General features: G+C 38.7%; 1 protein-coding gene and 1 long non-coding RNA gene across 3 annotated transcripts in view; one reads left to right on the forward strand and one right to left on the reverse strand.

Annotated features, from left to right (window-relative positions):
• Positions 1-312: 312 nt before the first annotated feature.
• Positions 313-4,427, reverse strand: LOC107650589 (uncharacterized). Its single transcript, XR_008915501.1, has 2 exons — positions 4,220-4,427; positions 313-2,420 (listed from the first exon to the last, which is right to left on the reverse strand). It is a non-coding gene; the product is annotated as an uncharacterized LOC107650589 (long non-coding RNA).
• A 2-nt stretch (positions 4,428-4,429) lies between these two features.
• The window catches only part of ADAM17 (ADAM metallopeptidase domain 17), a 58,963-nt gene continuing 50,657 nt past the window's right edge, over positions 4,430-12,735 (forward strand). Inside the window, exon 1 of one of the 2 annotated variants that reach the window (XM_007476152.3) lies at positions 4,430-4,749. In XM_007476152.3, the coding sequence (XP_007476214.1) occupies positions 4,653-4,749 (97 nt within the window). In that variant the 5' untranslated portion in view covers positions 4,430-4,652. The remainder of the gene's footprint in view (positions 4,750-12,735) is intronic. The other variant, XM_056813317.1, reaches the window with a different exon arrangement.

Raw genomic sequence — 12,735 nt, forward strand, 5'->3', positions numbered from 1 at the left:
ATCTAGTACTAAGTAGGGTGTTCAATCTTTTGTTGATTCAATTCAGAGGTAGACAAAGGAGAGTTAATCCTGTCTTCACACTCTAAGTAGGGGTACTTCAGTTAGTGTTAACTCAAAATAGACAAAGGGAATAAAGGATTCCCTTTTGAAAGTGTAAACTCAGAGAGAATAAAGAAATTCCCTTTTACACATCCTACTCCACAAAACACTTGCAGCTATTTAAAATCATAGATTTAAAGCTGAAAGGGAAAGGGACCTTAGAAATCATAAGTTCCATACAAGTAAAGGAAAAACCATAATACTGCAAAAACACATGCTAAAAGACTGATTTTATTAAGAGCAGCAGTGTCCAAGTCAAATAGAAAGGATCCCTCTTGCATATTGACATAGAAAATCACAAATTAACATTATCTATGTTGTACTACATTTGAATTTTGATAAACATTTCCCCAATTACATTAAAAAATGACAACAAACCCTTACCTTCTTAGTATCAATTCTAAAGAGAGGCAAGGGCTAGACAATGCAGGTTAAGTGACTAGCCTAGGGTCACACAGCTAGGAATTATCTGAGGCCAAATTTGAACCCAAGAACTTCTGATTCTGTTATAGGGGTAAAGAGTGGTGCACCCCTTGCATTTGGGAAGGATACCTTTTTGCAAGAATGCAAGACTGAAACTTAGCTTAAAAATAAAAAGAGAAATTTATTAATTTAGAAAGTAATGTTGAGAATGGCCAGGAGGATAGTACAGGTGGAACAGCAAGATGGAAGGCTGCTCCTTGGGAGGACAGCATGGATGGAAAAGCTGTTTTCCTGGGAGGACAGCATAGATGGAAAAGCTGTCCCCGAGATGACATAAATTCTGGGGATTTTATACTCTTTACAATAGATGCTGTGTCATTGTATAGATGTGACTCTAGAGTGGTAAATCCTCAGGCATTTGGTCAGGGGGTTGGTTATCTGACCTGGGTCTGCCTGGAGACATAGGGAATGACCCTCATAAAAGATTCCTTAGTTTTAGGGAACAGGCAGATGTCTGAGATATTGCCTGATAGTATTGAGGTGAAGCCTGGAGGTGCATCTCTCTGTCCATCTTGAATCCAAAGGAGGATCAAAGGAAGACAATCATCTCAGGGTCCTATAGGGGTCATTGGATGTTTTAGGCCAGGAGTCAAGAGGACGTAAAGGAGCAAAGGAATTTCCCTGATAATAGTTTTCCTGAGTTTCTGGGAGTACAATGCCCATGTCAGTTCCAGGCCTGCTCTATGCACTGTCATAGAGCTGCCCCTTTCCCCCATTTGTATTTTAATCTGATTCAGCATATTTTTAAGGAGTTTTAAAGGATACTTGCTGTCTAAAGCTAGGTAAGTTTAACATCTCTGAGCAGAAGTATCCAAGTGTCAGAAGACATCAAAGCTTTAAACCAAGAGATTTTTCATGGAGAACAAGAAGCTGGGAGTGTATTTTGACACTTCTATTTCCTTGTTCATGTAATTTCCTTGAAGTCACTGACCTATATCTTATCATCTCTAGGGCTAGTACTGAAATAAGGGAATAATATAGATGGTAAAGATGTAGAAGTATGATGTCAAGGGTTGCTGGTTACTTGATACCCCACAGTGAGGATATGCCCTTACATGCCTCTCAGGGGCCCAGAATGTTTATTTGACTCTTAGACTAAGGTTAAAAACCAAAGACAGGGTTTATTGTTATTCACTGTAACAGGATGGGAGGATTAGGAAATAGGAATCCTTAATCTAAGAAATTTCTAAGTAATCCTCCCCCTCTTTCTAAGGGCCCTGCAAAGGGTCACCTTCCCTTAATTCCAGCTGCCTATTCACTACATTGTCTGGAAATCCCCAGCTATCTAACTACCTGACCAACTAATCCTCCCAAATAATGTTTGGTTAAGTATTTATAGTTCTTCAGAGTAGTTAAGTTGAACCCTTTATGAGAGGGTTTAAATCCTCATCAAGTTGGGCCCAAGATGGCTTCAGTCAGTCCTCTTCAGTCAGTCCCCTCAGTCAGTTTACTGGCTTGCTTCAGAAATCTTCACAGTAGTCAGGATGCTCTCTCAGGACACAGGAACAGGGTTAAATGGCAAAGTAGATGTCAAAGTAGGTAGGATCTCTACACCAGGACACCAGGACACCAGGACAAGTAGTTTTGGCTCCATGGGGAAAAAAAAAAGGCAAACTCTTACTTTGCTCACATAGATGCAAGCAGCTGGAAGTTTTAGCTTCAAGTTCTCTCAGAGACAGGAAACCAAAAAAGCCCTTGGCTGATCCCTGTGTCCCCTTTTCTATGTTCCCTGAATTCCAGAACAAAACAGTTCTGCAGCATATGGTAAATCCATCAAATTGATCTTTGTGCAAAGTCCTTTCTCTTGCTTGTCTGCATCCATTTCTTTCCTTTCTTCCCTACAGTACATATGAAAATTTATTGACATTTTTGCATCAGACTAGGTAGTTATGGGGCTAGCTGCTACTTGACTAACCCCACCAATATTTTACTACTAAAGTTGGATGCTTTTCATTGTTAATGACAGTAACTCACATTTCTGTAGTACCTCCTTTGTTGTAGAGCACTTTCCTAATAATCTTGTGAGGTGCAAGTATTATATTATCATCTCCACTTTGCAGAAGAGAACCTTAAATATCTGAGGGTTTTAAGTGACTTGCCAATAGTCACAGTTATTAAGTTTCTGATGGATGAAATTCCATTCCTAGGCTCCCAATTCCAGGTCCAGCATTATTTCACAGAAGTTTACCCATTCACTTCCACAGGAGACAGTGGTAAATTAGAAGATAATTAGAGCTAGAGCTGAAAAGGACTGATGTCATCTAATTCCAAACCCTTCAATTTACAGAGGAAGAGGGAGGTTAATATGACTTTTCTAAGGTTACACAGCTACTGGGTGTTACAGCCAGGATTAAGAACCTGTTCTTTCTATTCTACCCTTATGGTCCCTTATTTTTAGGTAGTTTTCATTTTGGCAGTTATGGAAATTTTTTATTTCTTTTTATTGTTAAAGTTCAGGGCCATTCCTTCTGCAAATTTTGGCTAACTGAAAGCTCACCTTCTGTTAATATTAACCTCACTTAACCAAAACCTGAGTGATGGAATAATAGTATTAAGACTTTATTATTCCTCAGATAGAAGCCTAAGTGATATTATTTAAAGAATCCCAATTGTTTCCAATGCCTTACATGTAAATCTTCTCCCTAAATCTACCCATTGTGAATCCTCTAAATGTTGTCTAATCTGTAACCTGACTCAGTTCACCTATAATCTAACCTGATTTGTTTCCTAAAGGAATGTACAAGGTTAAGGTTTTGCTTAATTCTGTTCAAATTTTATGACTGAAGGGGTATGAATCTTTTATAACTTTAAACATCTAAAAGAATGTATGATATTGCAACATATAAAACTATTTTTCTGTCACTTTGACATAATTTTGTCTCTAAAAAGCCTCTCTGGAATAATTTTTTTCAAGTTTATTTTTTTTCCTGAGGCCTAAACTTAAAACCTAGGTTTTCACTTCCATGATGTCTGTGGTATATCTATTTCTACAGCAGTTACCTACCTACCACATGAACTCAAAAAGGAGATATTTTTCCCATAACAGAAGCAGGGGAGGAAAATACTATAGAAGTCCAGGCTTTAATAAGTACTCTGTAGCCTTGTTTCTCAGGGGATAAATAATTTCTTTTCACATAGCAGAGCACATTAAAGTTTTAAATAACCACTTTCCTCACAACTGTGGTCTTAAGATTCATAGAGATGGCCTTTTAGGTCCAAGTCTCATTTGACAGAAGAGGAAACTGAGGTGCACCGCAACAGTCGGATTGTGAGCCCTTTTGAGGGAAGGAAATTTGTTGCCTTTTTTATATACCCAACATTTAGCACAATGCCCGAAATACAGTAAACGCTTAATAAATGCTAGCTGACTTGGTTTGTCAGGGATGGGATTTGAACTCGAGTGATTTGGCCTCAAGTACAGCTTTCTTCCCCTAATATCTTCACCTGTCGGAGCTTCAGCTTTCTCCTCCATAAAATGGGGCTAACGACCCTGCAGCCCTCTTGGGGTTACGAGCGTCCAAGCAAACAAAAAACATCCTATGCTTTGTAAACAAAGCACTTCTGGACCCCGTTGGGATTGTTATGGGTCACTGTGGGGTGTAATCCTCGATAACTTTCAACCAGCCCTCAAATGTACCTTCTTCTCAACTCCAAACACAGAGCAGCTGGGACCCGAGCTGACCCCGGTGCCGGGTCGGGGTCGCGTCAGGGCAAAATCTCCGAGTCCCGCCCCCCAGGAGGCGGGGCCATCTCAAACGCGACACAAGATGGCGGCGACGGCAGCAGTGGTTGGGTGCCTGGTACGATGGGCGGAATTTCTCTCGTTGTTCCCGGCATGCCGCGCCCCAGGCCAAAGTTCCGGGTGTGGGCGGTCGCGAGCCGCGGGACTGAGCTGGGGGGACGGAGCGTATGGTTCTCGCGGGAAGTTGTCTTTCACCTCCGACTTCCGGGGGCCGGCGAGTTAGTGGCTAAAGGGGGTGGCAGTGAGGAAGGAGAGGAGCTTGGGGCCGGGTCTCGGGTGCGAGCCGAGCCCCAGGCCCCAGAGAAGGAAAAGTTTTTGGGCTGCCAACATGAAGTTATGTGTCCTAGTTTTCTCCAGCTGCTTCACCCTGCTGCTGGCGAGAAGACCCCCGGACGGGCCCAGTCATGACTCCCACCCTCCGAATGGTGAGACCCGAGCTCCTGGCTCTGTCAGCCTGGTCTCGGGGAAGCTGGCGGGGCAGGATAATAGTCGGGCTGTGGGGATGCGGGGAGGAGGAGGAAATGTCTGGCTACTGGAGACTGAGGTGTATGTAAGAGCGGGTCTGTCATTGTATGAAGGTCTGTAGGGTGTGTCACTGAATATGGGGGTGTCGTGTGTATAAGGTGGGCCTAGGAAGGAGGTCTTTCACTGTGTAAGGAGGATTTTTGCATAAGAGGACTCTGTCAGCGGATAAAGAGAATCCCCTCCCATGGAGGGGGTTCTGCCCCTGAGTGTAAAAGAGGGTGAGTTTAAGAAGAGGTTTGTCAAGATGTATATGAACATGGGAATCTGTAACTGTTTCGGGGGATGTCTCACAGAGAGAGGAGGCCTGAACAGTAGTAATGGGGGAGGGTCAAGGGTGATCTTTTAGAGGATAAGTGGGGAGCACAGGATTTGTGGGGAGGTACTAAGTTCTGTAAGTCTGTAATGTGACAGGAGATTCCATCCCTCAGGGTGTTTGTTTAACTGTGTCTGGAAATTAGACTGAGGGGGAGATTTCTTTTTCCCTTGGGGTATGTATGAATGGAATTCCTTTCAGAAGAGGTATGTCAGAGTATGCGTTTCCCTTGTCTTTGGGAAAAGGAGAAGGGAAAGGGGCTGGGTGTTTTCTGTGTCTGTTTGAAGAAGTAAGGGAGGAGCGTCTTTCTCTGTTGAAGAATGGAGCAGGTGGTCTGTTCTCTCACTGGGGAAATGGGTGGCAATTTTTTTTTTAACTTTTCAGGAACTGACATTTAAGTACTTTGCCTCCTGTAGTTAAATCAAAAAGTTGTTAAATGCCTTTACATTCATGATATGAGGCTATATTATATAGCTTGTGTATATTAAGGTGCACATTCAAGTCTTTTTTAAATGTTAGTTTTAATTTTCCAAATTCTGTTTTAGTTTTTCCTTTTTCTTATTCTGCATAGAGTAAGATAATTACTTTCTTAGACATGAACAATGAGTTCGTGAACATGAACGTGCCAAAAACTATAGCCCAAACCACTTGGTCTTCAAAAGCTTCAAGTATGAGGAAACTTTGTTATTGTTGTTTTTATTGTTTTGTGGAATATTTGGGAAAAGGAGTCGATGACTTGTGTGAAGCATTTAGTATTTTTGTATAATCTCCCCACCCCCCACCCCCCAGTACAGGTAAATTTTATTTTCAATCCTTTTAAATATAGATATTCAAATATATAAACAAGAGCTTCGGAAAAGCAAAGAGAATAAAAAAACCATGTAAATAGTTCACATATATAGTCAACTTTCTTAGCCATGGGGGGGAGGGTAAGATATGTGTAGACTTTTTTAACATGGAGTAACCAAATTATCCTATTGGTTTTATATTGCTTTTTAAATTTTTTTTTCTGTGTATTTATAGACTTGTTGCTGTTTTTAAATTTAATTACATAATTGCAGTTAGAATGCATGTTATTCTTTGGAATCTGTTTCATTCTGTGTCTCTTCTTTTTGTATGTTTCCCCCTATTTCTTTGATTTCTTGTTATGGTACACTAAGGCTGTATATGTTACTAGAAGGCCAAGACATTAAATTCAATATATGTACTGATGGAATAACTCGGCATATTGGCCCAAGTGCCTGCCGTAATCTAGAAATTTATTTTTCTTCCATTTAATTTTTGCTGTCTGGATTGTTAGCCTGAAATTCAAACAGATTTAAAGGAAGACAAATATATTTGGGGGCTTATTCAGAAAGGAATATCTGGAGTAGCTTTCTGTCTATAAGAAATTCTTTTTCCATTTGTATTCTATGTAAGGTACAGGTAGACTAAACCTATTTCCAGTGATGATCTACAGACTACATATAAAAAATGGTATAAGGACTTAGACTGTTTATGTACTGAGGGAGGGATAATAACAACAATAATAAAACTGAGGTAGGATGCTGAACTTGGTGTGTCAGTAACACCTGAATTCAAATTTGCCCTCAGACCGTGTGTAACACTGGACAAGTTATTTAATCTCTTTGTTCTTCAATTTCCTCATCTGTTAAATGGGGTTATATAATAATAGTATTTCTTCCAGGGTTGTTGGAAAGATAAAATGAGATGACATTTGTAAAATGCTTTGCAAACCTTACAGAACTATATAAATTTTAGCAGCTGTTATTATTACATATCTAAAGAAAATACATCAATGGAATCAATCATCAATTCATTGGTTATATTATCAATAAAGATAATACTTTGGTTTATTAGAAACCAGGCACAGATGAGAATTGTGTGACAGGTAGACATTAAAGGTAAAGTAAAACCATCTTGGCAAGCAGACTAAATCAGGTTGAGAGTAACCCATAGGCCATAAACCTGTTAGTGAGTGATGGAAATGTCTACTCTAAGCATGTGAAGACTTCTCCAGAAGAAATGGGTAGATGGGAACAGTTCATTCCAGCAGTCATGAAGTCAGCTGAAGCAGGTGCTGTGGAGTGTTTAGAGCCTGGTCAGACTGTGAAGATGCCCAGGTCTTCTACTGCATCTTGGGCCATCACCAGTTGACTTGGACCCTTGTCTTATCACTAGACTTTGTTGACTCTGGAAGAGAGAGTAAGACTGAGGACTTTGTACAACTCTGTCTCACTTAAATCCAATTCATGTGCAACTTAAGACACTGGTCTTCTTCTAAATGAAGGATAAACAACACTAGAAACTAAAGTCATGGCTTAAACTTTCATCTTTATGCAAAAAACTCCCAGATCCATAGATATATCTATCTCTATCACTTTTTGTTCCTGGAGCTCAAGTCCTGCAATATGTTTCTTCCTCTAAGTCATTTCAAACTAGATATTACCTTGATCTTAAACTCAGAATGTCCAAAATTGAACTCATCTTTCCTCCTCAATATTTCTCTTTTCCACCCTTCTATTTCTATTGAAATCAACACTGCCAACATAGTGTTTTCAGGTTTGTAACCACAGCATTATGCTGGAATCTTAATTTTCCATCTCTCCCTCCAAGTATCCAGACAGTTGCTAAATCTTGCCATTTTTAACTTCAGAGCATCTTTCTCATACTATTTCCTTCTCTTAGCTCCCAAGACTACCACCTTAGTTCAGTCACTTATTCACCTCCAGCCTAGATTACTTCAACAACCTCATTGGTGTCCTAAGTCTCTCCCTACTCCAGTACATTCTATATAGTGCTCCAAAGTAATTTTCCTTCAAGTTCAGAACTGGCCATGAGACCAACTTTGGTGCCTCTCTCTTATTTTTAGGATAAAATGTAAGTTTCTTTGCTTAACTTTTAAAGCCCTACATAATTTACCCAAATCTATCTTTCTAGGCTCTTTTGGATATTACTCTCTTTCCTGCATTCTGTGACCCAGTCAAATAGGCCTTCTCTTCTCACAACAATACTACAGGTCCCATCTCAGTTTTCCTTTGAACTTACTGTTCCCAAGGTTGGAATGTATTACCCTCATTACCTCCACATTCATAGAGGTTCTCTTCTTTTAAGATGTAGCTCATCGGAACCAGGAAAATGTACACAGCAACAGCAGTATTGTAGAACTTTCAAATGTGATAGACTTAGCTACTACCAGCAATACAATGTTCCAGTACAGTTATGAGGGACTTATAAAAAAGAATGCTGTCCACCTCCAGAGAAAGAACTTAAGAGTAGGAATAGAGATGAAAACATATGGTTTTTCATTTCCTTATTTGGGTATATGTTTTAGGGTTTTGGTTTTACAAGATTATTAACTTAAAAAAATGAATAATATAGAAATATATTTTGCATGATATTACATTTATAACACTGATTCAGTTGCTTACCTGCTCTGGGAGGGGAGAAGGAAGAACAGAAGGAGACATTTTGGATCATATAATTTCAAAAAACTTATGTGGAAACTTGTTATTAAAATTTTTTTAATAATAAAATTAAATAAAAAATAAGATGTAGCTCAGGTACCATCCTCTTGAAGCCTTTTAGGATCAGTCTACCTTGTATTTGACCACTTTGAATACATTTGTATTTATTTAATTTATATATATTTTATGTATGCTTATTGTCTCCTCCTTAGAATGTAAGTTCGTTGGGTATAGTTGTTCTTTGTACTGGAATGCCTAACACACTGCCTGGCACATAGTAAGCACTTTATAAATATTTGTTGATTGATAGAATTAGTTGAATCTCATTCTGTATGCATACACTTAAACACACAAAACACTCAATAAACATAGTTACTTAAATATAATCTTTGTAAATTTTTCACTAGCTTAAATTTCCATGCTCCACTCCCTTCCTGCTTCAAATCTTCCTAGATTGGAATAAAACACTGTTTCTGATGCCCACAAAATATACTTCCATTTCTCCTTTCTTTTATCTTTTTTTAATTCATATTCTTAAATATATGTATATAGCTTTTATAGGTACAGTTTTATCAAACATCTACAAAAATTCTCAAATAGAATTAACTTTGTGGAGAATTTATTTCATCCTCTTTCTCACTAGGCTATTCATGCCTGAGCAACTTAATTGCCTCCTTGGGGCAACGAGGTGGCATAATATATGAATGCCAGGAAGAACCATGTTTTTTAGTTCAAATATGGCCTTAGTTACTAACTGTGACCTTGGACATGTCATTTAACCTTATTTGCTTAGTTTCCTCATCTGCCAATGGAGAAGGAAATGGCAAACCAGTTCAGTATCTTTGCCAAGAAAACCCCAAATGGGATCATGAATAGTTGGATATGAACAAAATTGCCTCCTTGTTTTCTGACTTGAGGATTGTGAGGCAAATAAATGTCTTGAGGAGTTCCCCATTTCTGGTTCTAAGGAAGGCTGTATTTGAGCCTGCTTACACTTTTGCCATTCTGGGTTTGCTCCCTCCTAAAGCTTGCTTTCTCTTCTCCCATTCCCTTTAAGTGCCAAACAAAGGAGTTTATATTTGGTCCCAGAAATAACAGGGAGCCATTGGAATCTATTGAGCAGGGACAGACTGACAGTTCAGGAAAATACTTTGGCAGTTATGTGGCAGCTGGATTGAAATGGGGAGAAACTTGAGGCAAACAATTGATACAGTCCAGGCAAGAATTGATGGGTCCAGACTAGAATTCTGGTTGTGTGATTGGAATAAGGGGGACATGAGAAATGCAGTGATTTAAAGGTGGTTCAGGACCCACAAGATTCAGTATCTAAAGAACTTCATTTATCATATAGTATTCTATTTGTTAGCATATACTAACATACAAAGTTAATATTGATTGATCATTATAGAATTGACAATAGCTTTCATAGGGGAAAAATACATGATAGAACCACAGAGCTGGATAGGATTTCATAAGTCATGTATGCTTAGTTCAACTGAATTGTAATGAATTGTATAATTTAGGAAAATTATGAGTCATACAAGCTTAGTCATATGATACGGTGCAGCTGGGGTGTATTAAAATCACTCTGATTTCAAAATTGTTTTTCTTTATGTGTTGCTTTTAAAAAAGATATGAGAAGAGGAAAAGTATAATTCATAAATTAAGGATGAAAATTTGTGTGTTAGAAATGTGCATTTTGAAATCTTATTTATCTAGGTTTCAATTATCAGTTGGTAATTGTCTACATATTAATTCTTGCTTTTAAGTTATTCATAGCACCTATTTTGGCTTCATACTTTTATTGATAGCTCAAATACTCTATCAATCATAAAATATTTATTAATCATTATGTGTCAGGCACTGTGCTAAATGCCAGTACTAAAAAAAAAAAAGCAAAAACAATCTCTTTTCTTAAGGAACTTAAATTCTAATTAGGAAGGCAGCATATGTATATAATATGTATGTGTTAATCGTGTAGATGAAAAGTAGATATAAAATTGCCTTAGTAGGGAAGGCACTAGTTGTGGAGGGAACAGGGAAAGACTTCCTTCAGAAAGTGGTGCTTGAACTGATTCTTGAAGGAAGCCAGAAATTTTAAGATGTGGTGAAGAGGGAGAACATTTCAGGTTTGGGGGACAGCCAGTATACACAGAAAAGGGAAATGGGGAGTTGTAGTCAATGAATAGGAAGTAGGCCAGTATGGCAGTATGGATGGATGATAGGGTATGAGGAAGAGAGTAGAGTATAGGAAAGCTAGGAAGACTGAATTGTAAAGAGCTGTAAGTGCCAAACAAAGGAGTTTATATTTGGTCCCAGAAATAATAGGGAGCCATTGGAATCTATTGGGCAGGGACAGACTGACAGTTCAGGAAAATACTTTGGCAGTTATGTGGCAGCTGGATTGAAATGGGGAGAAACTTGAGGCAAACAATTGATACAGTCCAGGCAAGAATTGATGAGTCCAGACTAGAATTCTGGTTGTATGATTGGAATAAGGGGGACATGAGAAATGCAGTGGCAATTGATTGGTTAAGTGTGGTGAATTTTCATTGATGGAACTAGAGCCATGAGATTCTGAATAAATTTATGTCAGTAACACTGATTGTAATCTTGAATGATACTGAGGTCTTGTACTAACCTGTACCAGGAAAGCTCTGGAGCCAAAGATTCATGGCAGCAATGCAAAACTGAAAACTCACTTAGACATGCTCTTGGGAAACACAGTATTGTAGTAGAAGTATTGACTTTGAGTTCTGGACCAATGATGCCACTTATCAGTGTGACTTGCTAGTAATACCAACTCCCTTAACTAGAGCTTAAATTTTATCATTTATAAAATTGTGTTGTAACATGTATGGTATTTCTCTCACAGAGCATGTATTTTACAAGGCAGTCATGAGAACCAAGTAAGATAACATAAGCATAGTGCTTTTTAACTTATTAAGAACTGTATAAATATGAGTTATTCTTTATTCCCTTGCCAACAGAGTGAAGCAGTCTTCTTATTTGAGGAAAGTATTTGAAATACAGTTGGAGAAAATCGGTTTTGAACAAATCACTTAGCTTCCTAAGACTTTAATTATTGTCTGTAAATGGGGGGGGGGGTGGACTTTTGAGATGACTTCCAAAGTGACTTCCAGCTCTGAAATCATAAATATAAATAGACTACTGAAAAGAAAATAGGTATGTGCATTTGTGTGTGGACTGAAGGAATGGCATCATCGAAGTAGAACACAATAGTGAGAAGAATGAATAGCATTCTTATAGTTTAAGATGTGGCTAGGTGCCATGATTTACTAACATCTTTTCTTCTGCCCTATCCACATTTATTGGCCAACCCTTTTGTCCTGTGCCATTTTTTGATGATTCCAGAGTCAAGTTCCAGACCCAAAGTTAAAAATCTATAAATTGTTCTTAGTTTCTGTGCTGTAAGACTTGAACTGAAGAGGTACCCTCTCATCACCAGTTACCATCTTCCATTCTTCCCTCAAGATTTGGGGGATTTTACCTTTTCATGTCTAGAACTCCAACCCTATGTTTTCTCTATACTTACTGGTGGTTGCCTGAGCTCCACCCACCTTCACTTAACCAGCTACTCATACTCTAAATGCTTACTCCTGTTTCCCCTTTTCACTTGCCTTTCCTGGAACCATAATCAAACCCACTCTGAAATAAGTCCTGGAAACTCTAGGGCTCCACTCCCCTATATGTGTTGTCTCTTCTTCTCAGAATGTAATTTCCTTTTGGGTGGAGCTTTCTTCCCTTTTGAATTGAATCTTTAGTGCTTGTAAGAATTCTGGCACTTAGTAAGTGCTAAACCAATTTTTTTTAATTCATGCCATTCATGGAACTTGGAGGTATTAAGTAACCAGGCAAAATTACCCACAAGATCCCATCCATAGCTTCAGAAGATGGCTTTGGGCTGTCAGAAGTGGATGCCATACATGTTACAGAACAGGCATAGAGACATGGCTGACAACTAATTCCTATGGTGTCCTTAGATCTCATGTACCTGGCACTGGAATATCCCAGGCAGCTGAACAGATGGAAACTGTGTCACATTTGTGTTGTATGATGAGAAACATAAGATTAGGAAACTCTAC

The sequence above is a fragment of the Monodelphis domestica genome, chromosome 1, assembly GCF_027887165.1.
Source record: "Monodelphis domestica isolate mMonDom1 chromosome 1, mMonDom1.pri, whole genome shotgun sequence".
NCBI classification, from domain to species: Eukaryota; Metazoa; Chordata; class Mammalia; order Didelphimorphia; family Didelphidae; genus Monodelphis; species Monodelphis domestica.